The sequence below is a fragment of the Tachysurus fulvidraco genome, chromosome 1 (genome assembly GCF_022655615.1).
Source record: "Tachysurus fulvidraco isolate hzauxx_2018 chromosome 1, HZAU_PFXX_2.0, whole genome shotgun sequence".
Classification (NCBI taxonomy): domain Eukaryota; kingdom Metazoa; phylum Chordata; class Actinopteri; order Siluriformes; family Bagridae; genus Tachysurus; species Tachysurus fulvidraco.
This window is the reverse complement of record NC_062518.1, coordinates 45,333,234-45,360,531: the sequence shown is the minus strand read 5'-3', so window position 1 is coordinate 45,360,531 and position 27,298 is coordinate 45,333,234. Positions and strand designations below refer to the sequence as shown.

The following is a 27,298-nucleotide window of genomic DNA, read 5'->3' as shown; positions in this document are numbered from 1 at the left end:
ACAAAGGGAAAAACTCAAAAGGTGCAGGCAATAAGGACACGTAAGGGAAACAACCAATGACAGAACATGGCAGGAGACAGGAAAGAATCAAAACAAAACACACATGGTAAGATATATAAAGCAATAAAAACAAAGAACAAAAGTGGAAATTTTCTTGATAATGTCACTGTGGTGCACCATTTTCTCCATGACTGGATTTTCAAAGTGTTTCATGGCACATGATGTTTTTAAAATTCCTTTATACCCCTCTTTTAATTTCTCTTTTTAGAAAGTGAGATCTCATACATGCTGTGCAAGCTGTTTGCAGACTGTGACATTTACATTCAATTACAAATGAAGTAGCTCAGTGTATTTTATTCCAGTTCAGTTTGTCATAGCTTTGCTACTTTCAGTCATCTTTTCCATGTTTACATCATGTTCTTTATTTCTGTTCTGTTTTAGTGCTGATTTCACACATTCCAGTGCCACATGCTCAAGGTGATATTTGTGATTGTGTGTGTGTGTGTGTGATATTTAAATGTATTTTTTATATTTATTTATTTAGTTAACACACCCATCTGCATGATCTCTGGATAGTTTGACTATAAATCATTATTCTTCTACATTAATGAGTCAAATAGTGCAAAATGTGTTAAAACACCATTTGAGATTTGAAAATCAACTTTAAGTAAAAAAAAATTGAGACTGTTGGAACAATAATTGGAAGACAGTTTTATAACTCTGGGTCTGTTACAGTGAGACAAAGGCGAGTGAGGATCCAAATGCAGATTTAGATTTTTAATAATCCAACACACGAAACAGATAAACAGACAGGCAACACAAGGCAGAACACTGAGCGAACAGGCAACGGGAACATAGAACAGAAACACACAATATACCAACAACGACTAACACCAGGGAAGTGAACAAACAGAGTAGATATAGCAAACAGGAACCAATCACAAAGCGGAGACAATTAGAGACTAAGACAAAACACCTGGGGAAGAGATTGAGTGCAATTAGTGTCCCTGGTAACAAATGAGTGGGCGGAGCAAACAATCAACAGCAGAGCAAGACAGCAGACAGAAACAGGGCACAAACACAGACAGACTCAGTAGAGGGTCATACAACTCCTCCTTCTGTAGCTTTAATTATTTATGGCACCAACAACCTTCTTTATGTGTAGTTTATTAACAGCATATTAGTATCAAGTCTGTTAGAGACTATTACAGTGGTAACTACACCTGCAAAGGACATAGGAGAGACTAGTCAGGTGAGTCAGTGAAAACAACATCTGGATAGTTTTACACATGCAGTATAATTATGGTGAGTCAGTGTGATTTAATAGTACACAGCTAGCATTAAAGCAGAATTCAGTAAATCCCATCTTGTATTGATCCACAATTATGTAATTCTAAATCTAATTTTTTTGTCAATCTAAAAAATTATAGTTTTATTTGGGAATTCAAACCATTTATGAAGAGACAATGACTACTACATTGCTTTCAGTGATTCATTCAGGATTACAGTGAGAGATACTTTCACCACGGCTTTCAAATCAATGATTGCTGTTAATAAATATTTTACATAACTGTTCAAGTTATTCTAGACCAGGGGTCAACAACCCGTGGCTGGTCTAGAATAACGGAGCCACAAGTGGCTCTTTCATCCCTCTGCTGTGGCTCCCTGTAGATTTGGAACATAAATATTTAATTTAAATTTCTTAAATTTTTTATTTAGTTATTTTTTTTTTTTAAATCTAATTTTTTTTAAAGAATGAATATATATATATATATATATATATATATATATATATATATATATATATATATATATATTACAATAATACATATAAATCTTACATTTTTTAATAAACGAATATAAATATAAATTTTTTTAATAAAAAATGTAATGTAAAAAGCAGACGCATTTTTTTGTTTGCTGCAGCCGAATTTCAAATTTTTATGTTATGAATACGAAGAGGACTCACTTAGACATTGAACATTTTATTTGAAAGTAGCCTTCAACGCAGCGTCTTTTTTTGTTAAGTTTAGTTTAGTTCAAACTGTTCAAAATATTTTTATTTGCTTGCAGAAATAAAATTTTGTTTACTCTGTAGCATTCATTGATTTTATAAATGCAACACACTACAGTTTTTTTATATAAAGGTAAAAAACGTATTATGCAGGGTTATCTTCATTTTAAATGTCAAAAGGGTTTTGTGGCTCCCTGTGTTTTTTTTTTCTGTGGGAAATGGGTCCAAATGGCTCTTTGAGTTCAAGGTTGTCGACCCCTGTTCTAGACTGATAAAACAAGATTCACTCTCATATGCTAAATACGCACAAGGGAACACAAGATAAAAATGTTCACAGCATTGATTTTATTTATAGTGTATAACATCAAGCTAATGTTTAGTGCAAAAATCTCTCATCACTCTCCTGAGTAAGGAATATTTAACACAGCAGAATAAAACTAAGCACTGGTAGAGGATTATTCTCATTCAAATAGTGAATGTGATTTATAATGATCTGTGTTTAAGGTGAATCTCCTCCAATCTCTCTGATCATCAATCCCAGAAGAACTCAATACTTTATTAATGACTCTCTCTCACTGAGTTGTGAGGACCAGAGTAACTCTACTGGATGGACAGTGAGACGATACACACACAGTGAGAGAGTGTTAGATTGTTCACACTGGGGATCAGTTACAGGATCTACATGTAACATCAGCTTCCTCTCCACATCCTACACTGGAGTTTACTGGTGTGAGTCTGAATCTGGAGAAAACAGTAATCCTGTCAACATCACAGTGCATGGTGAGTCTTCATGTAGTGTGTTTAATGTTTAAGGAAAAGGGAACTGATTCAGTACAAAATATTCAGAATTTCCAACTCAGAATTCGCAACCTTACGTATTTAACCCGGTTCCTTGAGAAGGGAACGAGACGCTGCGTTAGTGCTGACGCTATGGGAGTGATTTGCATCCCAGGGCATGTAAATTTGGTATGGACGTGGCCGATGCTCCGTCTGTGCGCCTTCCCCCGGTAGCTCTGCTCCTGCAAGCCCTAGCCAGAGTGTGCCACGACTGGGTCAACCTACTCCTAGTTGCCCCTCGATGGCCCTCTTGAGTTGATTCATGGGAGGTTCCCGTCAGGGAGGATCCCCTCTCTCAGGTGCAGGAGGCAATCCTACATCCCCGCCCAGAGATGTGGAAGCTCTGGGTCTGGCCCCTGAGGGGGACCAGTTCCTAGAGGCAGGCCTCTCATCTGAGGTGACCGAGACTCTACTGAATGCTAGGGCTCCCTCCACTAGGAAGCTATATGCTCTGAAGTGGAGGCTTTTTCGCCTCTGGTGCGATGAACACTGTCAGGATCCAGGTCACTTCCTGGTCGGTACAGTGCTGTAGTTCCTGCAGTCTTGCTTTTCTCTGGGCCTGTCCCCATCTACTTTAAAGGTGTACATGGCTGCCATCGCTGCAAACCATGAACCTGTCCTCGGGGCCTCCTTGGGTAGGCAGCCTCTGGTCTCTCGCTTTTTGTGTGGTGTTAGGCGACTGAGGCCTTCCTGCAGACCATGCCTTTCTTCCTGGGACCTCTCTGTGGTCCTGGAGGGGTTGCTGGAAGCCCACTTTGAGCCCATGGAGTCAGCCTCTGAGAAGTTTTCCCTGAAGTTGGCTCTGCTCCTAGCCTTGGCCTCTCTCAAGCCTTGTCGATCGCCCCCGCCTGCCTATATTTTTTCCCCTGGCATGTCCAAGGCTATAACCGGTTGTCCAGTCATACTGTGGGCCTACTGTCCCCCACCCCATGAGTTGGCGGACCAGGAGAGGCTGCAATTGCTTTGCCCACTGAGGGCCTTGAGGACTTATTTCCATCGCACTAGCTTGTGGAGTAACTCCTCCACCCTTTTTGTCTGTCTTGGGGGCCAGAATAAGGGTAATCCGGTTTCCAAGCAGTGCCTGGCTCCCTGGGTAGTGGAGGCCATTAGCTCAGGCCTTTGAGGTGCGCGGTCTTGGCTCGCCTCTTGGCATCAGGGCTTGCCTCGTCCTGTGCCTTGGCCAGGGGTGTTCCCTTTTGAAGATATTTGTGATGCGGCAGGTTGGTCCTCTCCGCACACCTTTATCAGGTTCTATAACTTGGACTTGGACCCCACTCCAGGGTCCCAGGTCCTGCAGGGCCTTTGATGGTCTGTTCCCGGTCTGTTCGCGCTCTGTAATGGCCTCTGGCACAGTCATCGACCGGTGCATGGTGGCGTGGGTATTGGCATTCCCATAGCGTCAGCACTGACACAGCATAGAGTTCCCTCGAAAGGGAACTGTTCAACAATGCCCCTTTTCCACCGAGGCAGTTCGAGTGCTGGTTCGGAGCCAGAGCCTAATTTAGAACCAGTTCTTTCTGTTTCAGAGTGAAAACAAACAGTTATGTAAATTCTGTCTTCTAGCTGCTTATGTGATCCTGGAGAGTCCTGTCAATCCTGTGATTGAGGGACATCCACTGACTCTACAATGTTTATATCGCAACCCAAACACCTCAAAACTCCGAGCTGATTTCTATAAAGATGGATCAGTTCTCCAGAACGAGACTACAGGAGAGATGATCATCCAAACTGTCTCAAAGTCACATGAAGGTTTTTACTACTATAAACCCCCAGAGCGAAGAGAGTCACAGAGAAGCTGGTTCTCAGACAGATGTGAGAAATCCATTTCTGTTGATCTGATTTTCTCTTAATGACACAATTTAGATGTACATTGTTCAACATCTTAAATTCTGCTCTTTTTCTTTCCTCAGTCTTGGGTTCTAGGTCCAGTAATCGAATAGTACTTGAAGCACTTTTTCTACTGCTTTTATTTTTGTTCCTTTCATTAATCTTCCTGCTGTTGTGCTGCACAAGAGGTTTGATAAATGCTTTAGTTCTACAGAGTATAGTACTTAGTTAGAAAATAGAGTATAAAGTAAATATTGAGTTATTTTGAAATATTAATTTGATAAAATTGTTTAATAAACTTGTTAAGATTATTGAAAACATTTAAAATAATTTAGCCAGAGTCCTGAAAATTTGTAACTATTACTCACTGCTTAGTTGTTTTAGTTTTTACCCAACAGAGCTATATGCTGTACTCAAGACTGTGTAAAAGAAAGTGTTTCCATTAGTATTTACACCCTGTTCAGATGTAGAACCTGTTTCTCTCTATAGAAAATCAGACAACAGAGCAGAATCAGAGCCGGTCAGAATCTGAACCCATACCACTCCAGGCTGGTCAGACAATAACAATAACATCTCAAAAATTGTTTATACTTAAATTTCTTTCTAATTTCTTCTAGTATTTCTTTAAAAAATGTGTTCTGTTTTTTAGTAGGAAGTGCTAATATGTGTGCTGCTGTGAATCAGGCAGATATGAAAGAAACAGGTAGCTTTATTTCATTTCTGACATTTCCTCTTGCATTAGTAGATTAAGTAGCTCTAGATTAACTCTATACAGTATAATACAAAACTGTCTTGTAGAGACTAAAACACTGCACTGTGTTCAGGTGAAGCTGCAGCTGAGATCAGTGAAGCAACGTGCATGCAGGTCACAAAGGAAAAGAAGGCAAACAGGAATAATGGTATTTAACATTTGTTATGTACAATGGGGCGCGGGGTTGTCTGATGTTGCAGATCTGATGCTGCACACCCGAATCTGTTTTTTACGTGATCTCTTTCTCTCTCCGCAGTGAGTCATGTATCAGTGTATGGAACTGATGGAGCTAAGGTTATATGACAGATGGCTGAAAAACTGTAATTTGTGTTGGTCTGTTTTTTTTGTTTTTTTTTTTGTTTGTTTTTTTTCTTATGAGCAGTATAATATTCAGCTTTTAAATCTATAAGCAGGTGTAGGGACTGGGGACTGTTATGTACAAAGTGGTGGAGGGAGATGATACCAGTTCAGTACAGCATCACTGAAAATAAATGTTTGGCCTTGATCCTGATCCTTAGCCTCAGCAAAGTCCTCTTAAATTAAAGCCATGCTTATTGACTGTTTTTTTAAGCACTGAAATGTCATTTAGTATAGCATGCATTACAATGTAAAACGTGGTGTGTTTTGCAGCTAATTGTTTAAAAAGTAGTTACTATATAGTTCTAAATTACTTATTTGGAAATTAGTCTGTATGTTTTTTTTTTTTTTTTACATAATCATTTCTTTGCTATCTGTCATTTGAAATGTTCCTTTTTAATGTATTCATTAATTAAAATCTTTTAACCATTCGCTCAATGTCACTTGTTTAAAGACCTCCATTCAACAAAAGTGCACCACTTCAGAAAAAACTTTAACAGTTTAATAAAGTTGATCAATAGTTAGTAATTAGTTAGCACCTAATTACTTATTAAAAAATGGTTCTGTACTTTTTACATCACTATTTTTACATAAAAAATCCTTTGCATTTCAGGGCATCATGAAGAGAATGATGGGTGTCAATGATGGGGATTCTATCCAGAGAAGAAATTTATCTATGGAAATGTTTTGTTGGATATGTCAGGGATATTAAAAGTAAAATGCTTTTAATATAAAAAGCATATTTTAATATTATAAATGAAGGCTGTGTTCTTTTAAGATGTGTTGTATTATTATAATTGGTTTCCTTACAGTCTTCTTTTACTTTTGTCTTTTCCCATTAGAGGTCGAATCATCTGTTTCCACCTTACTCTATCCTCTGCATCCACTACTTTTGCACCAATTACATTCATATATATATATATAAATATATTCATATATCTCCCCTTTGGCCTTCCTCTTGACCTCTTCGCTGGAGACTCCAGCTCCAACTAGAAACACAAGATGGGACACATGGACTCGATCACTAAGAACTTTACTTCCAGTTCTTGTTCCCCCTTCCAAATACAGTGGGGCAAATTTGTAATTGATACACTGGCAATTTTTCAAGTTTTCCCACTTACAGTACAAAGCATAGAGAGATATGTAATTTTCATCATAGTTACACCTCAACTGTGAGAGGCAGAATTTTATAAAATTAAAGAAAATCACATTGTATGATTTTTAAATAATAAATTTAAATTTTATTGCATTAAATAAGTATTTTATCACCTACCAACCAGCAAGAATTCTGGCTCTTACAGACCTGTTTGTCTTTAAGAAGCCCTCCTATCCTCCACTCATTACCTGTATTAATTGCACCTGTTTGGAATCGTTACCTGTAAAAAAGACACCTGTCCACACCCTCCATCAGACTCCAACCTCTCCACTATGAGCAAGACCATAGGAAACCAGGGACAAAACTGTAGACCTGCACAAGGCTGGGATGGGCTACAGGACAATAGGCAATCAGCTTGGTGAGAAGGCAACAACTGTTGGTGCAGTTATTAGAAAATGGAAGATATCCTAGGTAACTCATGGAGTCATGATAATATCATTGATCCTGAGAAAGGTAAGGGATCAGCCTAGAACTACATTGGAGGACCTGGTCAATGATCTGAAGACCTCACTTTTGCTTCACTGACTTTTTCCAGTGTGAGCTCAGGGTCAAATTGGCAACTTTCAGACAGTCAAGCACCCTGTATGCCAATAACAATTCTGTCCCTTATCAGTTTGTCCATTAGGGCTCCAAATTGACAATACTGTCTCCTGCTTCTTGATTATGTCTATTCAAAAATCATGTTATGTTTGCTTACACAGGCCGTGTGAATGCCGTTTTTAGTCTCATATGACTTTTTTCTCCTCTGTCAGGGGAAGAACATTTATGATATCCTCAGCTTTGTCGCCGATGGTATTCATAAATGTATTAATTGATATTCTTGTGACTGCTTATCCAAACATCTATTTGGGCCATTTAATAATTTGGGAAAGAGAGTTCCCCTTTCTTAGTCCTAACACAACAGATTTCAACATGTAACACACTTTTATGTGAGGGTGCTAGGAAAAAACCCTTCTTTCCAAAAATGAATATGTCTGGGACTTAGTTTTGCGAAAGTACAGCTAAAAAAAACACAACACCTCTGAAATAATATCCTTTGTCCTGATGAGACCAAGATGAAGATGTTTGGACATATTGGCAAATGTCAGACACAGTTTATTGACATAAATGCACCATATGGTGGTGGAGCACAGATTTGGACTTGATTTGCAACCAAAGAAAAATTGGGACCTGGGAAGCAGTCAGTGAGACAACATAAAAAGTGTATACCAAAATATTCTTGATACAAACTGTATAATTCAACAGGACAATGAGGACAATTTCTCAAACACACAGCAATGTGAATAGCTAAATAAGAAAAAAAAAATCTAGATGGTGCAGATTTATCTCATGGAGGCTGTGTGTAAATAAATGCCTTCAAATAGCAAACTTGATATTAATATTAAATTCCTAACAAAAATGTTAAACAAACATTAACTGTCATTAATAAATAAAAAATCATTAAAAACATTAACTAAAAAAGAGGGGATGGGCTAGATGGGCATACAACTATAACTTCTACTTAATGGCTAGATAATTAGAGATCAAATGAAGTACATGGCCTGTTTAGTGAGACAAATGTTAGTTGTGTGAGTTAGTTGTCTGTCAGCTGCTCGTCGACATCCTGAAGTGTATTTCAAGCAGTTACTGGATGGTAGTGGCTACACCCAAGTGAAATAAAACAGAATTGCAAAGCCATTTCATAATCACAATTCAGGTTCTTTCAACAGAACACCATCTTCTTCTCCAAGTGTAGACACTACGACTTCCACTGAAGAAACTAAAGATAACATACAGCAGGTAAATTCTGTGGGAGTAGGAATAAGTGGAAAATGAATAATTTTTTAATTTTTTTTATTTTGTAGCCCACAAAAATGCAATATTTATTTTAGATTTCAGCTGTCTTGTTTACCCTGTTAAAGGTTTGTGTAAGTTGTTGGGATCGGGCATGTATAGAAGGTATATTATGCAATAAACTGGTTTAACAACAGTTTTTAGAAGAGGTGAATAGGGCAGCTGTTTATTTGTTCTAAGAAGCATATATGTATACAATATGTCACATTTTCTCTAATGGAAAGCTTGCTTATAAGCTTTAAATAAAGAATGTGCCTTGGATCAAGATAAAAAAAAATAAATGAGTGTGAGGTTTTTATTTTAATGTGACACTTTATAGCACATCTTGTGGCAGGTTTTATTAAAATTCCCACTTTGGAGGCGACTTAGGATCCTCAATCATATTCAACTCATCCTGTCTCATGATGGGAAACAAGTGAAATACTGACACATATAGCAGAATCTATCTGATAACTCAGAGAGGTTTAATTATGCCTGTGTGTTGGGAAAGGAAGGATTCTCCACTGGGAGTTTTTACTATGAGTTGCAGGTTACATGGAATGCATTGTGGGATTTAGGAGAACCCTGAGAGTCTGCTAACAGGAAAGTGCAGAATGCATACAGCCCCCAAGATGGATACTTGTGTGTGTGGCTGAGGAATGAAACTGAATATGAGTCTGGTGAATCTACTCATGTTTGCCTCTCAATGAAACAGCCTCCTCAGAAAGTGGGGATGTTTGTGAATGATGAGGAAGGTCTAACCTCCTTCTATGATGTGAATGGAATTTCTATCGGTTCTTTCAGTGGCCAGACTTCCACTGAGAAACATTATCCATACTATTAGCCCTTGTTGCAATGGTATTGAAAATATAGCACCTCTTTGTCTTACCCTTTAAAACTTGTAATGAACAATTTTTACATTAAAAATAATAAGGAAAATCTGGAGAGTCTTCATTTTAGCATAAATAAAAATCTATAAATGTATTAAAAAGAAAGTAAAATGTTAAGTTATTAAGTGACATTGTTTTAGTGACATTATAGGGTTTCGAATAGGGATTTATTAGTTGTCTAGGATGTTTTTTCAAGGTAACATGTTGGCAGTAACAACAGCATATAGCTTCTGTTGCTGGGGTAAGAGAGACATACTGTATCATGTTTCATTACAGAGGAAGGAAGACATTTCGCAATGTTTTATCTTGACCTAAACAGTGAGAACAGAATCTCACAAAAGACTAAACTAGCTCAAGTTCAAGTTCTCAGTATGTTACATTTGGTTCACCTTAATGTACAGTAAAATTGATGCAAACTGATACCATCAGCGCCAGCAACAAGCTGTCTCCATTCGCAACAACTGTCATGGATGGGGGACTGGCTTCGTCTCTGTTTATATCCTGATGTGTCTTTTGTTTGTTCATGTGTTTACCCAACTTTATTTATACCTGTTCCCACCTCTGCACACCTGTTCCTCATGTCTCCCCAATTACCTGCCTATTTAATCTTGTGGTCTTGCATCTGTTTTTGTCCTTGTTGTTCTGTGCCTGTGTCCTTGTTGTTTCTGGGGGTTTGTTCTCTGTTTTTTGCTCTTGTGTTTTGGTTTTGTTGTACCCTGTTTATATTGTATTTTTGCTTAGTTTTTTCCTCTCATATTTCACTGTGTTAGGTCAATCATATATTTTTTTAATAAAACCACTGTTGGTTAGCACGTTTGCCTCACACCTCCAGGGTTGGGGGTACGATTCCCGCCTCCGCCATGTGTGTGTGGAGTTTGCATGTTCTCCCTGTGCCTTAGGGGTTTCCTCCGGGTACTCCGGTTTCCTCCTCCGGTCCAAAGACATGCATGGTAGGTTGATTGGCATCTCTGGAAAATTGTCCATTGTGTGTGAGTGTGTGAGTGAATGAGAGTGTGTGTGTGCCCTGCGATGGGTTGGCACTCCGTCCAGGGTGTATCCTGCCTTGATACCCGATGACGCCCGAGATAGGCACAGGCTCCCCATGACCTGAGAAGTACGGATAAGCGGTAGAAAATCAATGAATGAATGAAACCACTGTTTACCTGCCATCCCTGAATTTGGGTCTGATTTTGCTCCTGTGGAGGAAACAGAATTCAAGATGAATCCAGATGCATTTTTCTGTAGTATAGAATGCTGCATTGAGATCAGTTAGTACAAGGAAAAGAAAACAGCCCTAGTCAATAAAATGTAATTTACTACTTTGCTGTTCTGTAATGTGGCCTGAAATCTAACTCATTGCTAAGACAAAACATTACAAGCTACAAATCAACATCAATTGTAACAAATCATTAAAAGTATATTTACAGAGATGAAGGATATACAGAGTTAAAATAATGTATTTTTGATATATTCTTAAAAAAGTAAAAAGAGAATTTGTGTCTTTCTTTCTTCGCCATTTAGCCTCGCCAACAACTTTGTCAATGGATGATATAATCATTATGGAAGCTGCTTCAGAGTTCTAAAGAACAGAACTGTAGTTTGTTGTTAATATGAAGAAATATATAAAAAATATAAAGTACCTGTACTGTAAAGCATGGTTGGAAAAAATATGATCCAACACATTTGCAAGTTTGTTTAATTCAAAGGTAAAAGTGGTTGAATCAATGCACATTTGTAGATGTAATTTTGGTCATTCAGTGATTAAAGCTTAGAGTTAAAGAGCAATATTTTGCACACAAGGCCTCATTCCATTTGCCCATAATAACCCCCCCACCCTGCCGACAACACACACACACACACACACACACACACACACACACACACACACACACACACACACACACACACACACAGCATGTTGCCATAGCTAGAGTATGTTAAGAAAGACACAGTTCAGGAACTTTGGCAATCTATAAGCTTTGGCCAAGTCAAAATGCTACCCTGCATGTGCACCTTCTTATCTTTCCACCTCGAATTGTGAGTATTTGCAGTAGATCACTTTTTTTTTTCAACATCCTACACTAATTTACAGTTAATGTTTAATTTACATTGCATGTACCATTTGCAATTTAGCAAAATAGTAATATTTTTTATGTTTATTCTCCTAATTTTCATACTTTACAGGGCAGGTTGGCAATAAATTACTGTTAAATCTACAGTACATTTCCACATCCAGTTACGCCCAGTGAAAATGTGTTCAATCTATGGACAAAGAAAAAGTGTGGATATCTAAAAATATATATATATATATATATTTTTATAATATCCAACACAAAATCCATTGACCTCCTCTGCCGTTATTTTTACATTTTTGTATGTGACTGAGGGGGTGAAAAAAAGCAAGTGATTTTTCTTGTAAGAGGAAGGAACAAGCACAGAAATGTATGTAATAAAAGAGAAGTTAACGCACACACCCTCTCTCTCTCTCTCTCCCTGTGAGAACACAGGATGTGGTAAATCTTTAACACACACCTCTGCGCTGCCAGTCAGTCAGTCATTAGAGGGACAGGATGGAGTTCAGTCCAATTCCTGTGATGCTCTGTAAGTAAATGTTCTCTTTGTGTCTTCATTAGAGTGAGTGGTGGTGTATAAAGTTGATCATCTGCAGTCTGAATGTCATGTGTGATGAGCTTATTGTGTGATTAGGACATTGTGTGTACTTCATCATGATGTCTCAGGTGGATCAGTGCGTTTGTTGGCTGTTCTGGATTAACTTCTCTTTTTAGTTTAGTTTGGCAGTAAATAAGAGGAGGTGGTGGGATATGTGAGAGAAATAAACTGATTTAAAAATGACTGTAATGCTGAAAGATTGTCAAAATGAAAATTGATCATTCTTGTTCACATTTGAATATTTAAAAAATGTACACATACATTAACTGTGGTCTTGCTTACTTTTCTGAAATGAATTACACTTTGTGTGACTAGGGATCTGAGCATCACTGTATGTAATATACGCAGTGTTTTATCATACACTGAATCTTTTACATGATAACATCATGTTCTGTTTTTCTGTTCTTTTTTAGGGCTGATTTCACTTATACCAGCAGCACAAGCTGAAGGTGACTTATATATGTATACATTGTATTGACATGTACATGTTTAATTGAATTAGAGGAGAGACATTATGTATTGTTAGATACCATATTGAGATTGTGTTTGTTTTTATCAATATCATGTCATGTCTGTAAAAAAAGGAAGTTACTTTAACTCAGTTCATCTCGTGTTGAGTTTGACTTTGTGTTTCTTGGTGAATCCACTCACATCATTTTGCTCTTGATTTTCCTTTTTGGAAATATTTCAGTCAAAATAGGTAGAATTATACAACAATAAAAGAACGGCCGACAAAACTGTAGTATGGAAAGGAATGCATAGTTTAGCTTTACTTTCATGTGACTCTTTAGTTATACATCTATTCAGTGTTAAAACTTTTATTTTTAATGAAATCTTTCATAGTTTTATGTGAAATGGTTCTGATCATCTCTGTAGACTGTAAAGCTGTTGTGTCCATAAAACCTGCTGCGCATGTGTTCACTGGAGACAGAGGTGTTACTTTCAGATGTGACATACAGGGACTAACCACTGAGTGGACATACAGCTGGTATAAGAATAATACTCTACTCTACCAAGAGGGAGAAGGTAGAGGCAGTAAAGGCAGCACAACACAAGAGTTTATAATCAAGTCTGTTAAAGCCTCTGACAGTGGTAACTACACCTGCAGAGGACATATTGGAGACTCTCAGAGCTCGGAGATCAGTGATGCAGTTACCCTGACTGTATCAGGTGAGTCTGTGGCAACATCTGGATTTTATAACACTTACAATCTTGTTTCAATTGCTTAACTTTCATTTTTTCTGACAAAAACTGTTCAAACGAAGTAAATGTAACAGTTTTACAGTTGTGTATTTCCTGTGTAACAGAGAGACCACAGGCAGTATTGAGTGTATCTCCACACAGCTGGCTGACTGAAGGAGACTCAGTGACTCTAAGCTGTAAAGTTACAAACTCCTCGACAGACTGGACATTCAGCTGGTACACAGTTGTTCCCTACAGCGACAGTGAAGGTGCTATCAGACCTACTCCAGTGCTCCTGTCAGATAGCAGCAGAGGATCTGGAGGCTCCTACACTCTCAGTTATACTGCTATTAATCACACAGCTGTTTATAGGTGCAGAGGAGAGAGAGTAGAACCAGCCCGTACCTCAAAGTACAGCAATCTAAAACCACTATGGATCACTGGTGAGGAAAATTAACACTGGTGTGTTGGAATGTAAACTATAGTAACATGATTTGTTTAAAAATCTTTATATTCAACCTGAGTGAGGAGGTTGCCAATTACTATCCAATTATCCAATTAGATTATTGTCCTCATTCAATTCAAAAAGCACCACATAATTAAATGAGGTGTAAATGTGTTCAGTGCAATGAAAACACAATCATAATAAAACATGTGAATCATAATGTGTTTAAGGTGAATCTCCTCCAGTCTCTCTGATCATCAATCCCAGCAGAACTCAACACTTTACTAAAGACTCTCTCTCACTGAGCTGTGAGGACCAGAGTAAGTCTACTGGATGGACAGTGAGACGATACACACACAGTGAGAGAGTGTTAGATTGTTCACACTGGGGATCAGTTACAGGATCTACATGTAACATCAGCTTCCTCTCCACATCCTACACTGGAGTTTACTGGTGTGAGTCTGAATCTGGAGAAAACAGTAATCCTGTCAACATCACAGTGCATGGTGAGTCTTCATGTAGTGTGTTTAATGTTAAAGGAAAAGGGAAATGACTCATTACAAATTATTCAGAAATATTCAGAATTCCATTCCAACATTCCAACTGGGAGGAAAAACTGTTTAACAAGAGACACTTAACTGATTTCTGGATACTTAATGACACATCTCTAGGTTTATATTGGAGCACAGTACATAGTACACATTTGCTGAGGGGGTGCAAGATCAGTGTTGAAACTCCCACCCCATGTGACCCCACTCCATTCCCAATATTAAGAGATTTGACACTAAACAAAATCAAAAAGATATAATAAAGTCTTTAAGACATATCTTTTTTCTGGCACTAAGCAACCATCACCATTACATGCACATCAGTAGACCTATATTCAGCACTGTGCAGTTCTTTCTGATATTGTCTTGGACAGCATTCTGCATTATTCGAGGATGAGGCAAGCCAATAATAATTCATCTTTGTATAATTTTAAACTTTTGCTTTGTTTCTTATGTTCTGTAAATCTGCTTCGAGATGATGTCCATTGTTAAATGCAATACACAAATACATTTGAATTGAATTGAATTATAACTATGAATAACTATGTTGTGCTTGGTGGTGGGAAGCTAAATTTAAATGCTTTGCTCCTCAAGATGATCATTTTGGTCATGTGTCAGTGATAGAATTACAGAGTAATGTCAGAGGCTGGGCAGAGGATCTCTTAATATGAGATCATACTAATTTTGAATGAACTCATTTCAAATGTTTCCTTTTGGTATTTCTTTAACAAATAATGTTTGCCTTATGTTTTACCATAGATTACCATTTTGCCACTGCATACCCCATTTGTGTGCCCCTTGCTTTTCACTCCTTATTGAGAGTTTTCAGTCAATTCCAGACCTCAAAACACACTAATGAATTTTGTTTTCACAATGAAAATTATTTCTAGATAGTGATGTGATCCTGGAGAGTCCTGTCAATCCTGTGACTGAGGGACATCCTCTGACTCTACGCTGTTTATATCACAACCCAAATTCCTCAAACCTCCGAACTATTTTCTATAAAGATGGATCAGTTATCCAGAACCAGACTACAGGAGAGATGATCATCCAAACTGTCTCAAAGTCAGATGAAGGTTTCTACCAGTGTAAACATCAACAGAGTAGAAAGTCACTGAAAAGCTGGGTCTCAGTCAGACGTGAGAAATCTATTACTTCTGATATGATTTTCGATTAATGGCACGGTTTTAATGTACAGTGTTCAACATCTTAAATTCTGCTCTCTTCCATTCTTCTGTCTCAGGTCCTAGGTCCACTAGCAGAACAGTAGGACTGGCTTTGGGACTTAGTTTGGCGTTTTTGTTCATTTTATTAATCTTCCTGCTGTGGTTCTACAAAATAAAGAAAGGTTTGGTAAATCTTTCCACTCAGTTCTACAGAATATAATCAGAATTTTGATCATGGGGCATTCTGCAAATATTAATTAATAAATATTAACTTAAAAAAGAATCTTTAGTATATTTGACACATTTAAATTGATCCAGAATGTAACCTAACTATAATATTATTATGTTATTATGTTAAATTATATTTATAGTGATAATTAGATTTATTATATTTCACTGTTGACTTGAGTGTTTTTATGTAGTTACTCTACAGAGCTGCATGTGCACAAGACTATGTAAAGAAAGTGTTTCCATTAGCATGTACACCCTGTTCAGATGTAGAATCTGTTTGTCTCTCTACAGAAAAGCAGAAAACCAATCAGACATCAGAACTGAATCAGAACCGGTCAGGAGCTGAAAACTCTCAGTCAGGACACACACGACTTCAGGCTGGTCAGACACTGTCTCAATGACTGTTTATTTCTACATTTGATTTTAAAATGTCCATTCCTGGTCTTTGGAATATTTCTTCTGTTTTCTGTAGGAAGTGTTCATATGTATGCTGCTGGGGATGAGTTTTTGTGTAATTTCATTTCCGACATCTCCTCTTGCATTACTAGGTTAACTCTAGATTAACTCTATGCAATAAAGTACAGAAGTGTCTTCTAGAAGAAGACTAACATACCGCACTGTGTTCAGGTGAAGCCACTTACACAGAGAAAAAGAAGGCATATAGGATGGCTTTGTGGTTAGCACGTTTGCCTCACACCTACAGGGTTGGGGTTCGATTCCCGCCTCCGCCTTGTGTGTGTGGAGTTTGCATGTTCTACTCGTGCCTTGGGGGTTTCCAAAAACATGCATGGTAGGTTGATTGGCATCTCTGGAAAATTGTCCCTGGTGTGTGAGTGAATGAGAGTGTGTGTGTGCCCTGCGATGGGCTGGCTCTCCGTCCAGGGTGTATCCTGCCTTGATGCCCAATGACGCCTGAGATAGGCACAGGCTCCCTGTGACCTGAGGTAGTTCGGATAAAGCGGTAGAAATTGAGTGAGTGAGTGAATTTCCTCTATCATAACCCATGTGTGCTTTTTAATACAATCAACTCTGTTCTTGATGCCTCACAGTCTGCTTGCTTGGAAGCCTCCTCTGAGTTGCCACTATCAGGCCTCTTATCTCTCCTACTGGTACTGACACCTGTGTTGTTTTTTGTTTTTTGTTTTTTGACTGTTTTCAACCGGTAACTATGTCACGTTTAAAGGATGTGGTTTGCCATAACAACCCCCCAGGTTCTCCCTGTGATTCTGCTACCCCTCAATTGTCTAAAAAGGTTTTCCCTTGTATAGGGCATTTGGTTCTCAATATTGTTAGTTAGTTTATCCTCTGGTGTGGTTCCTACTGATCTTAAACATGCAGTAGTACAACCACATATCAAGAAACGTGGTCTGGTTCACTCTGTGCTAGCTACAGTACAGCTCCAGGCCTACCTCCAGACTGCCCTTCCTTTCTAAGGTTTTAGAAAAAAATCGTATAAACACGACATACTGGATGTTTTACAATTCAGCTTTAAAACATGGCAAAGCACAGGGCTTTCTTAAGGGCTCTTAATGACATCCTCATTGTGTCTGATGCTGGTGACTTTGTGATCCTTGTCCTGCTATACCTTACTGCTGCCTTTGACACAGTTGACCATTCTAATTAATATTCTAATATCCCGCCTAGATCAAATTGTGATTGGTATTCGTTGCCCTGTTTTAGAGAACTTTTTCTGTGGGTCTTGCTGGTATTGGATCCTCCACTGCTTCTTTGTCCTACGGGGATCCACAGGACTCGGTTCTGGGACCATTAATCTTTTTGCTTTATTTGCTTCCACTGGTTGCCTGTATTTAATTGAAAGTTGAAGGTTTAACTGAAAGTTCTTTAAAATGTTTTTGAACCTTTAAATGGCCTCACCCCATCGTACCTTTTCTGAACTGCTCCACCCTTACACTCATGCCCATTCGCACAGGTCAGCTGATCAAATGTTCCTTGACACTGAAGATCTAAGAGGAAGCTCAGTGGGGACTGTGCCTTCTCTGTTGCTGCCCCTAGGCTATGGAACATCTTGCTTCCGCACATCAGACAGGCATCCACTGTTTCCATGTTTAAAAATGACTGAAATCTTATTTTTATTCTCTGGCATTTGTGCAACCATGAATTATTATTGCTATTATTTTATTTATTTATTATTTATTTATTTATCTGCATTTTATGGTGTACAGCACTTTGGGTCAGCTGTGGCTGTTTTTAAAGTGCTTTATAAATATATTATTATTATTATTATTATTATTATTATTATTATTATTATTATGAGCATGATGTAAGGAATAAAACTTAATACGGTGCTTTCGATTAAGAAAATAATCAACGGTGGGATGTTAGGATAAGTTATTGTTATTGCTTAGATGTTGATTTTTTTTATTTGAATTTAGAGGTTGTTTCCTAATCAGGCTCTTGTGGTATATGTGATTTTATTGACTGATGTATTCCAAGGTTGTTCATGGAGTTATTCTTTACTACTGCAGATGCAGATGCTGAACACAGTGTTAGTGATGTGACTTACGCTACTATTGAAATAAAACCGAAGAAAAACTCAGAAACAAATAAAGGTACAGCAAGTCAAGAATTAATGTCAGTTATCGTCTGAATCCTTCCATTTGTTATTATGTTTTAATTAGCTATGATGTTATTTCCAGATTTTGTTCAGTATAATATTTCAAGATTTCTTCCAATTAGAAAAAGCCAGTGTGGGCGTTCATACTGTATACTCAGAGCTGAAGCTGGGTGTGAAGGTAAAACTTGATAACAGCATGTTTTAAAGCATAACAGACAAATCAAACAACATGAAGTAAGGAATATGTGTTGGGTAGAATCTGGTGACGTGTTTACACCTTGTACACAAAAACTCCACCTCCAGCTACCTAGAGAACTTTCCATCATCTTGTTTTGCTTAGTCAGTTATAATAGCTAGCTATGAACATTCGAAGTAGTCAAAATGTTTTTATGACACTGTTTTTAGAATCCCGCGTTTGTCTCTTTTTCCCTTCCCTGATTAGAAGGTAACTCCTGCCTCTGGCTAATCAGAACCCTCCACACACACTGGCACAACTGAACAGAGAAAAACACTAACACAGGAGAAATCTAAGTCTGCATCCAAATGTATTCCAGTATTTCAGGAAGGGGGAGTGGTTTACAGTGGAGAGGTTAATGTTGCACACCTGAATCTGACCTTGATTTATATGATCTTGTTCTCTCTCTGCAGGTGGCACTGGACCGAGCTTGAATATCTGGACACTTCCGCTATGGTGTGCAGGGGTAGCTGTGCCAGAGCCGGAAACAGTTTTGATCAGAATGGTGTGTGTGTGTGTGTGTGTATATATATACACACACACACACACTCACGCATATTCTTATATAATTGCATATATTTAAATATCTATTCAAATATAAGTAGTTACTTCCATCATAGAATGACGTTTTAGATGAATTGGAATGTTTGGGAAAGAGGTATTTGAGAGGCATGATTGCAAAATGCAAACACATTAACACACACACACAAATTAAATTAGTACAGTTGAACACAGGTGATTCCAACATCAGGCCATCCTTGGCTCCACCCTCCTTTCACAAACCAGCACTTCACCACTCCCCACACTTCCACAGATGTTTTCTACATCAAAGGATTTATATATATTATAGAAGAAATAGTTATATCGTTAACTATGAGTGTTTTATCTGCGTGTCAAAATGTTTTCTTTTTTATTGCTTATTTTATTTAATTGTGCATTAATACATTCTACTTTTTGGGAAATTATTTACTAGAAATTTTAATCTATTTTCCTACTTTGACTACAGTGTGTAGTTCATCACATCGACTATGGATTAACTGTAATGACCAGAATAATCTGAGATAGAATTACATCTTTGAGTCATTTATCACACTCTCTATTTTTGCTTTTAGACATCATTTTTTTCATTGTTCATCTTGAAATGTTCATCTTGTTACCTGTCTTTAAATAAAGGCCACGTTGTTTGATGTTGTTTCCCATATGGAAAAGTTTTGTTAAAAACACATGATACTTATCTGCATATATGGTTATACCACATACACAAATTGCATAATATTAGTGTATTTTAGTTATTTAGTTTAGTTAATTAAATGCAAGAGTGAATGCACATTGCAGGTTATCTGATCTTTGCCATACAAAGACTGAACTGATATAACTCTAAACTGATACTGAGCTGAACAGATAAAGCTCTAATTTAACAAGACTCTGTAAATAGAGCCTCATGTGCGTAGTTAATGTCCTCTTAGCTAATATCCGTACCTAGCAAAATCCTCATGCCCTCCACAAGTTAGGCCCGGTGGAAAAGATACTAGTTTGGAAGTATCCCATTCAGGATCGGCAAACTGTCATAAAAGCCAGTTCTGCCATTCATAAGCTTTTTAAAACCTTCGCTCAACATTAGACCGTGGGACTTTGGAAAAAACACTTGTAGTATTGTGATTTGTCTACAAATGTCGTCTCTAGCATGTACTTGCTACCTGGGATGCTTCAAGTTCAAGTTTTCTTTATTGTCAACTCTTTCACATGTACAATACATACACAAAAAAAAAAAAGAATTGAAAATGTATTTCTCTCAGTCCCAAGGTGCAAAATAGCAATGAAATTTAAATAAAGTGCAAGGCATATGTAGATACAGTGAAGCATATGCAGACCAATGCTGCACAAAGTGACTGGTGCATGTTTTCGTATGTTAGTGGGAGGGGGGAGTGGAAGGACCTGGGGATGCGGGATCTGAAGGGGTGTGTTGGGTTCATAGATCTGTGGTGCCTGTGGCAGAAAAGAGAAGTGGAGGCAAGTTTGAGAGCGAGTTCAGCTTCCTGACAGCCTGATGAATGAAGCTGTCCTTCAATCTGTTGGTCCTGGCCCGGAGACTCCCCAGTCTCCTCCCTGATGGCAGCAGACTGAAGAAGCTGTGTAATGGGTGGGTGGGATCACCTGCAATGCAGAGGGCTTTTTGGGTGAGACGGGTCTCGTAAATGTCCTGGAGGGAGGGGAGAGAGACACCAATAATCCTCTCAGCTGCTCTCATTATGTGCTGTAGCGTCTTCCGGCAGGATGCGTTGCAAGCATTGTACCACACAGTGATGCAGCTCGATAGTATGCTCTCAATGGTGCCTCTGTAGAAGGTGTGCATGATGGGTGGCGTGGAAGTAGAGACGCTGCTGTGATTTCTTGGCCAGTGCTGCTGCGTTTCCAGTCCAGGAGAGGTCCCCTGTGATGACCACACCCAAGAACTTGGTGCTATTCACCATCTCCACAGTGGCACCGTTGATGGTCAGAGGAGCATGCTGAGTGTGCGTTCTCCTGAAGTCAACAACAATCTCCTTCGTCTTCTCCACGTTCAGAGAGAGATTGTTGTCAGTGCACCACCTGGCCAGGCGTCTCACCTCGTTCCTGTAGTTTGTCTCATCTTTGTTGCTAATGAGACCCACTACAGTCAAGTCATCCGCAAACTTGATAAAGAGGTTGGAGTTGTGTGATGGTGTGCAGTCATGGGTCAGCAGGTTGAAGAGAAGGGGGCTCAGCACACATCCTTGGGGGGCGACAGTGTTCAGTGTGATGTTGCTGGATGTGTTGCCGCCAGCCCGTACTGCCTGAGGTCTTCCAGTCAGAAAGTCCAATAGCCAGTTGCACAGTGAAGTGATGGACCCTAGCTGAAGCAGTTTATTACCGAGCTGTTGAGGGATGATAGTCTTGAATACTGAACTAAAGTCGATGAACAGCATTCTAATGTACAAGTCCTTTTTGTCCACATGAGTGAGTGCTGAATGCATGGCAGCATGGCATCATCAGTCAAGCGGTTGGGCCGATATGCAAACTGGAAGGGGTCCAGAGAGCGGGGGTAGGGCAGACTTGATATGGTGCATGACTAGCCATTCAAAGCACTTCATGATGATAGGAGTAAGTGCAACAGGACGGTAATCATTGAAGCATGATGGAGACGGCTTTTTCAGGACTGCAATGATGGTGGCAGCTTTGAAGCATGTGGGGACAACAGCTTGACTGAGTGAGATGTTAAAAATGTCAGTGAGTTCCACTGCACAGTCTCTCAGTACACGTCCAGGAATGTTGTCAGGACCCGGAGCTTTGAGTACATTGATCCTGAAGGATCTCACACTATCCGGGGTCAGCATCATTACCTGGTCACCGGGAGGAGGAGTTTTCTGGGCAATGGTGCTGTTTTGCTTCTCAAAGCGAGCAAAAAAGGTGTTCAGCTCATTCAGCAGAGAGATGTTACTGTCACAGGTCCGTGGTGGAGGCTTGTAGTCCGTAATGGTTTGTATCCCCTGCCACAGGCTCCGAGTGTACCACCACCAAAACCAGTCCTTCGCCCCTAGTGCTCAGGCCCTGCCAAGAAAGATATATGGTATCAACCACAGTCACATTAAAAACTAAAACAACAAGAAAACAAAAGTAAATAATTAAAGTTTCACAACCAATAAATAATTCCAATAAATCAAATAAAAATTTTAAATAAAATACTTCAAAAATAATAATATATTGTAAAACTAAAAAACAGATATGGAACAACCACAAAAGGAAAATAACCAAAAGATAACTTAGAAACCCGTTGAAAACAGATCTGGAAACACGTTTAGAAACATGTTTGGAAACACGTTTGGAAACAAATCTGGCAACCGGATTGAAACCCCGTTTGGAAGCTTGATTAAAAAAACCCGCTGGAAACAGGACAGCACTGCAGCCATACAAACGCGGAACACGCCAACTGGAATAATTACAGGCCGTCACGACACCTATAAACAAAGTGAGACTGTTACTGTTAGACATGTTCTCCCATTCTAATGCATATATGACTAAATACCTACCAATCGCAGATGTCAATGTTTTATAGAAAGCCAATGGAATCTTTCAACGCCGATACAAAACAGTGATCCAGCACTGTGTCAGGTTATCACAGCTTCTCCAATATCTATGCCCAATTTATGTGACAATACTAAGCAGATATTGCAGCGCGACTCGTAGGGTCAAGGCAGAAGTGCTCTCCAAACAAATCGCAGTCTCAAACACATTAAAACAAAGCACTTCTCATAATCAAGCACATGCAATAGCCAAGAAAACAACCAACAGCACGTTCTCCTTACCGTCTCAAGCACTCGCATCTAGTTCCGGGAAGTGACGGAAGCGCGTTAGCAACGCAGCAAATAACCAAGTGACGCATGCCAGGTAACCGTGCATGCTCCTGTTTTTATAACTCAGAGCTGCCAATCAGCTAATGCTGCACCTGCACCGTGACGTAATCAAAGTCACTCCCCCGCCACAATCTACCCCTTCATTTTGCATCGGCGCCCCGACGATGGACTAAAGATAAATGGCAATGAATGAAACTTCCTAACTCCAAGGCCTAAACAAAGCTGAAATGGTGTTGGACACAATCTCGGGATTACTGGTAACTCTATTCCTCACCTCTCCTACAGCTCGGGGAAGATGATGGACATTAGGATGCTGACCTGCCCCAACCCTGCCTGTCCGCCGAGGAGCAGCCACCTCCTCATGAGGGGAACCAAGTGGTACTTCACTTTCCCTCATGGCAAGATCCACACCACGTTCCGCTGGTTCTACCAAAACTACACCCACAGGAGGGATGCCCCCTGGCAGCGACTCTTGAACCTCAGGCAGGACTGAGTACCCAGCTTCCCGAGACACCATTCATTGAATAGTCCGAGGAGTCTCTGGCACCAATACCACCAAATAAATAACGGCCTCGTCGTACTCCTGAGCGTCTTCCTGATTCTCCACGCAATCAACAGATTGATCAACAGGCAAAACCTCCTTTTGAATGCAAGCCTTTAGCAGAGAACGATGCACTCTCCGTACCTTACCCAGATTTGTAACTGGTGCAATGGCATACACCACACCTCCCTCTTCGGGAGAACGGACCACCTGGTATAATACCGAACTCCACAAGTCTTGGATCTTGTGGTGCCCCGCACTACATGGTCTCTTAAGTAGACTAACTGACCTTCAGACAAAGGTAGATCTCGAACACCCTGGTCGTGCTGCGTCTTTCGCCGGTCTGCTGCAGCCTTCAGCCGTTCACGTGCCCCCTCAAAGGCGACCTGCAGTCGCCTACAATGTTCCACAACCCAACTGTGTATACTTCCTGCAGCTGGTTCGAACACCCTACCAAGCAGAAAGTCTACTGGCAACTGGGGTTCTTGACCAAACATAAGGTAATATGGGGTTTCTCCAGTTACTTGATAAGGAGTGGTGTTATAACAAAATACTACCTGTGACAAACAGGAAGCCCAGTCTCTCTTCCTAGAGCCTGGCAAGGTTCGCAACAAGTTATACAACGTGCGATTAAATCGCTCACATTGCCCATTACCCGCCGGATGGTATGGGGTACTACGAGACTTTTTCACCTGATAAAGCTCACAAAGCTGGCGAATGAGAGCAGATTCAAAGTTACGGCCCTGGTCTGAATGAATCCGCCCCAGGACTCCAAACTTATAAAACCACTCCTCAACCAAAACTTGCGCTACCGTCTCAGCTCTTTGATCACGTGTTGGGACTGCCATAGCGAATTTACTAAACACATCAGTCATCACTAATATGTTTTCCTGCCCAGAGTATGAAGGTTCATAACCCCCTCGTGTCACACTGGGGAACCAAATTCTGTCGGGAGAGAGCATCAGCATTACCATTACTCCTTCCTGACCTATATCTTACCTCAATGTCAAATGCAGCCAACTCAGCAGCCCAACGCTGTTCCGTGGCTCCAAGCTTCGCTGTAGCTAGATGACTCAGGGGGTTATTATCAGTGAACACAACACACTTGTGCCCCAAAAGATACTCCCTGAATTTTTCAACCATGGCCCACTTAAGCTCCAGAAACTCTAGTTTCATCGAGCTGTAATTAGTCATATTGCGCTCAGTGGGCCTTAGGCTCCGACTGGCATACGCTATAGGTCGAATCTTCCCTTCAAATTCTTGGGAGAGAACTGCCCCCAGACCCCCATGGCTCGCGTCGACTTCTAGAATGAAGGGCTTAGAAAATTCTGCATAAGCCAGCACCGGGGCAGATGTCAACCTCCCTTTTAGGGCCTCAAATGCAGTCTGACACTGCTCGGTCCACGCATGGGTCAAACTCTGCCCTCTTCGTTTACCTGACCTGCCTCCCACCTTTTCTGCAACCAGCCTATGTAGAGGTGCCACCAATTTGGCAAAACCCTCCACGAAGCGCCTATAATAACTTGCAAAACCAAGGAAGGTTCGTAACTCGGACACATCCTCAGGGCAACGCCATTGTGCAACCGCCTCAATTTTACCTGGATCAGTTGCTACCCCTTGTGCAGATATAACATGTCCCAGGTACTTCACTTCCGGCTTGAAGAAAGAGCATTTCTCCAACTTTGCCTTGAGTCCTTCCCTCTCCAGACGACCCAAGACCATCTCCAATCTCTCCAAGTGCTGAGCTGCAGAAGAAGAGAACACTACAACATCGTCAAGATATAGAAGCAGGGACTGACTCCGCTGATCACCAAATAGTCGCTCCATTAGCCTCTGGAATGTACTTGGAGCATTACAAAGGCCAAACGGCATACGGTTCCATTCGAATAACCCAAATGGTGTACAAAACGCAGTCTTTGACTTATCCTGCTCGGAAACAGGGACCTGCAGGTACCCGCTGGCTAAATCCAATGTGGAGAACCAGCGAGCCCTAGGTAGTGAATCCAAGGACTCCTCAATACGAGGCAGTGGAAATGCATCCTTCCTAGTCTTAGCATTCAGGTGACGGTAGTCTACACACATGCGCAGACTACCGTCCTTCTTTTTAACCAGCACTATCGGTGATGCATAAGGGCTGCAGCTCTTACGAACTATCCCAGCTTCCAACAACTGATTAATATGGGTTTTTACTATCTCATATTCTGAAGGGGGAATCCGTCGATATCGCTGATGCACCGGAACATTATCCAATAATGGGATATCATGGGAAATAAGGCGAGTGCAGCCTAGATCGCTCTCGTGACCCGAAAACACTGTCTGATATTTCTGCAATAGAGCTCGAACTTGACTCTGCTCCAGACTGGGCAAAACTGATAAGTCAAGAGATTCAATTTGTTGGAACAAGGGGGAACCCTCCACCACACACTGGGACTGGACTGCAACAACTACTGGCTTGTCTTCACTGACCCCTACTGGCAAACTTACCATATAAACCTCCCTCAAATTACCCACCACGGTTTTAGGGCGAAGTATTACTTCCACTGAGCCAAGATTCACTACAGGCACATAAACGGTCCCCCGTATTACTCTCACCAAAGCAGGTGATGCTAAAAGCCCAGCTGGAAGACCTGACTCGGGGGGCTCAAACAAAATGGTACCGCCAGAATACTGGGCCGAACAGGTTGCAGCAACCAGCTTCATGGTGCCACCTGGGATATGACACACCCTACGTCTGCGCACCCGCACCCACCCCACATGCTCGGAGAGCTCCCTAGCACTTACTTGATGACAATATTGCAAAGCACTTGACACACCAGGCAATTAGGTCACCGCAGGTAGATCAAAGAGAGCACTGCCATGCTGCCCAAAAAGCTCCTGATAACACCAGCCAAGGATGTTCATCCCCAACACCCCAGGGACATCCAGGCTCATGCCATCAGGAGGATCTCGAACCACCAGGACACCACACCCACTGACCAACCTTCCACAAAGTTCAACATCTTATTCCAAATATCCGACATACGGAATGGCAAGCCCATTGGCAGCACGATGTTGTAACCATTGACAATTTTGAAGGCGATCTTGACCCCACGGTTCAAAATGCCGTCGAAAACAGCTTTCAGTAATTGTTGACACCATCGAACCTGTATCCACTAAACAGGGCACCGAAACACCCCCCATAAGGGCACTTATAAGGGCACTCATATGTGGACAAGAGGAAATCAGGTTAGAAGCTATGCGGTGTGCACCTATCTTACTTGAGTCAATTCCTTCCCCACCCAGGCTATGACTTCGTAACCTGGTGGGAACTAGTTTTCCGACGGTCGGGGAGAACGTGGGCATCCATTCTCAGCTGTAGAGAACCTAGTCACAGGCTGGGGAGGGTGTGGGAACCTTCGCTCCCCATCACACTCTCGAGCAAAATGGCCCAGTCGTTGACACCGTCTACATATAACTGGCCCAGAATGAGGGGAACGACTACTTTATGTTTGAAACCGGGTGAAAGTTTGTGTGAGTTGGTTCAACTGTCGTTGTTGCTGTTGTAACATTTCCCTCAACTCACCCAGCTCTGACTGCTGTGACGCCCTAGCAATTTCGACCGGTGCTTCACCACGAACCCCATATTGAATGCCATATGCTAGTGGAACTGACTGGCTATGCCCTCTTGCTCCTCCAGGCATCCCCTCCTGTT

General features: G+C 40.4%; 1 protein-coding gene and 1 long non-coding RNA gene across 10 annotated transcripts; both read left to right on the top strand.

Moving 5' to 3' along the window:
* The first annotated feature begins 5,262 nt into the window (after positions 1-5,262).
* On the top strand, positions 5,263-6,217 carry LOC113643312. Its single transcript, XR_003440757.2, has 3 exons — positions 5,263-5,381; positions 5,503-5,577; positions 5,686-6,217. It is a non-coding gene; the product is annotated as an uncharacterized LOC113643312 (long non-coding RNA).
* A 2,430-nt stretch (positions 6,218-8,647) lies between these two features.
* LOC113643300 (low affinity immunoglobulin gamma Fc region receptor II-like) lies at positions 8,648-19,883 on the top strand. 9 transcript variants are annotated; one of them, XM_047799840.1, is made up of 12 exons: positions 11,623-11,681; positions 12,152-12,245; positions 12,728-12,763; positions 13,191-13,484; positions 13,622-13,939; positions 14,172-14,447; positions 15,380-15,628; positions 15,733-15,837; positions 16,178-16,267; positions 18,373-18,456; positions 18,584-18,639; positions 19,110-19,883. In XM_047799840.1, exons 2-12 carry the CDS (start codon positions 12,215-12,217, stop codon positions 19,128-19,130), a joined length of 1,560 nt encoding a protein of 519 aa, XP_047655796.1. In that variant the 5' UTR covers positions 11,623-11,681; positions 12,152-12,214; the 3' UTR covers positions 19,131-19,883. The 9 variants fall into 9 exon arrangements, 6 of the variants coding, with proteins under 6 accessions (XP_027003291.2, XP_047655810.1, XP_047655800.1 ...); XR_007137690.1 differs by having other exon boundaries at positions 11,624-11,681; positions 15,733-15,842; XM_047799844.1 differs by having other exon boundaries at positions 11,622-11,681; positions 18,379-18,456; positions 18,584-19,250.
* Positions 19,884-27,298: the final 7,415 nt, after the last annotated feature.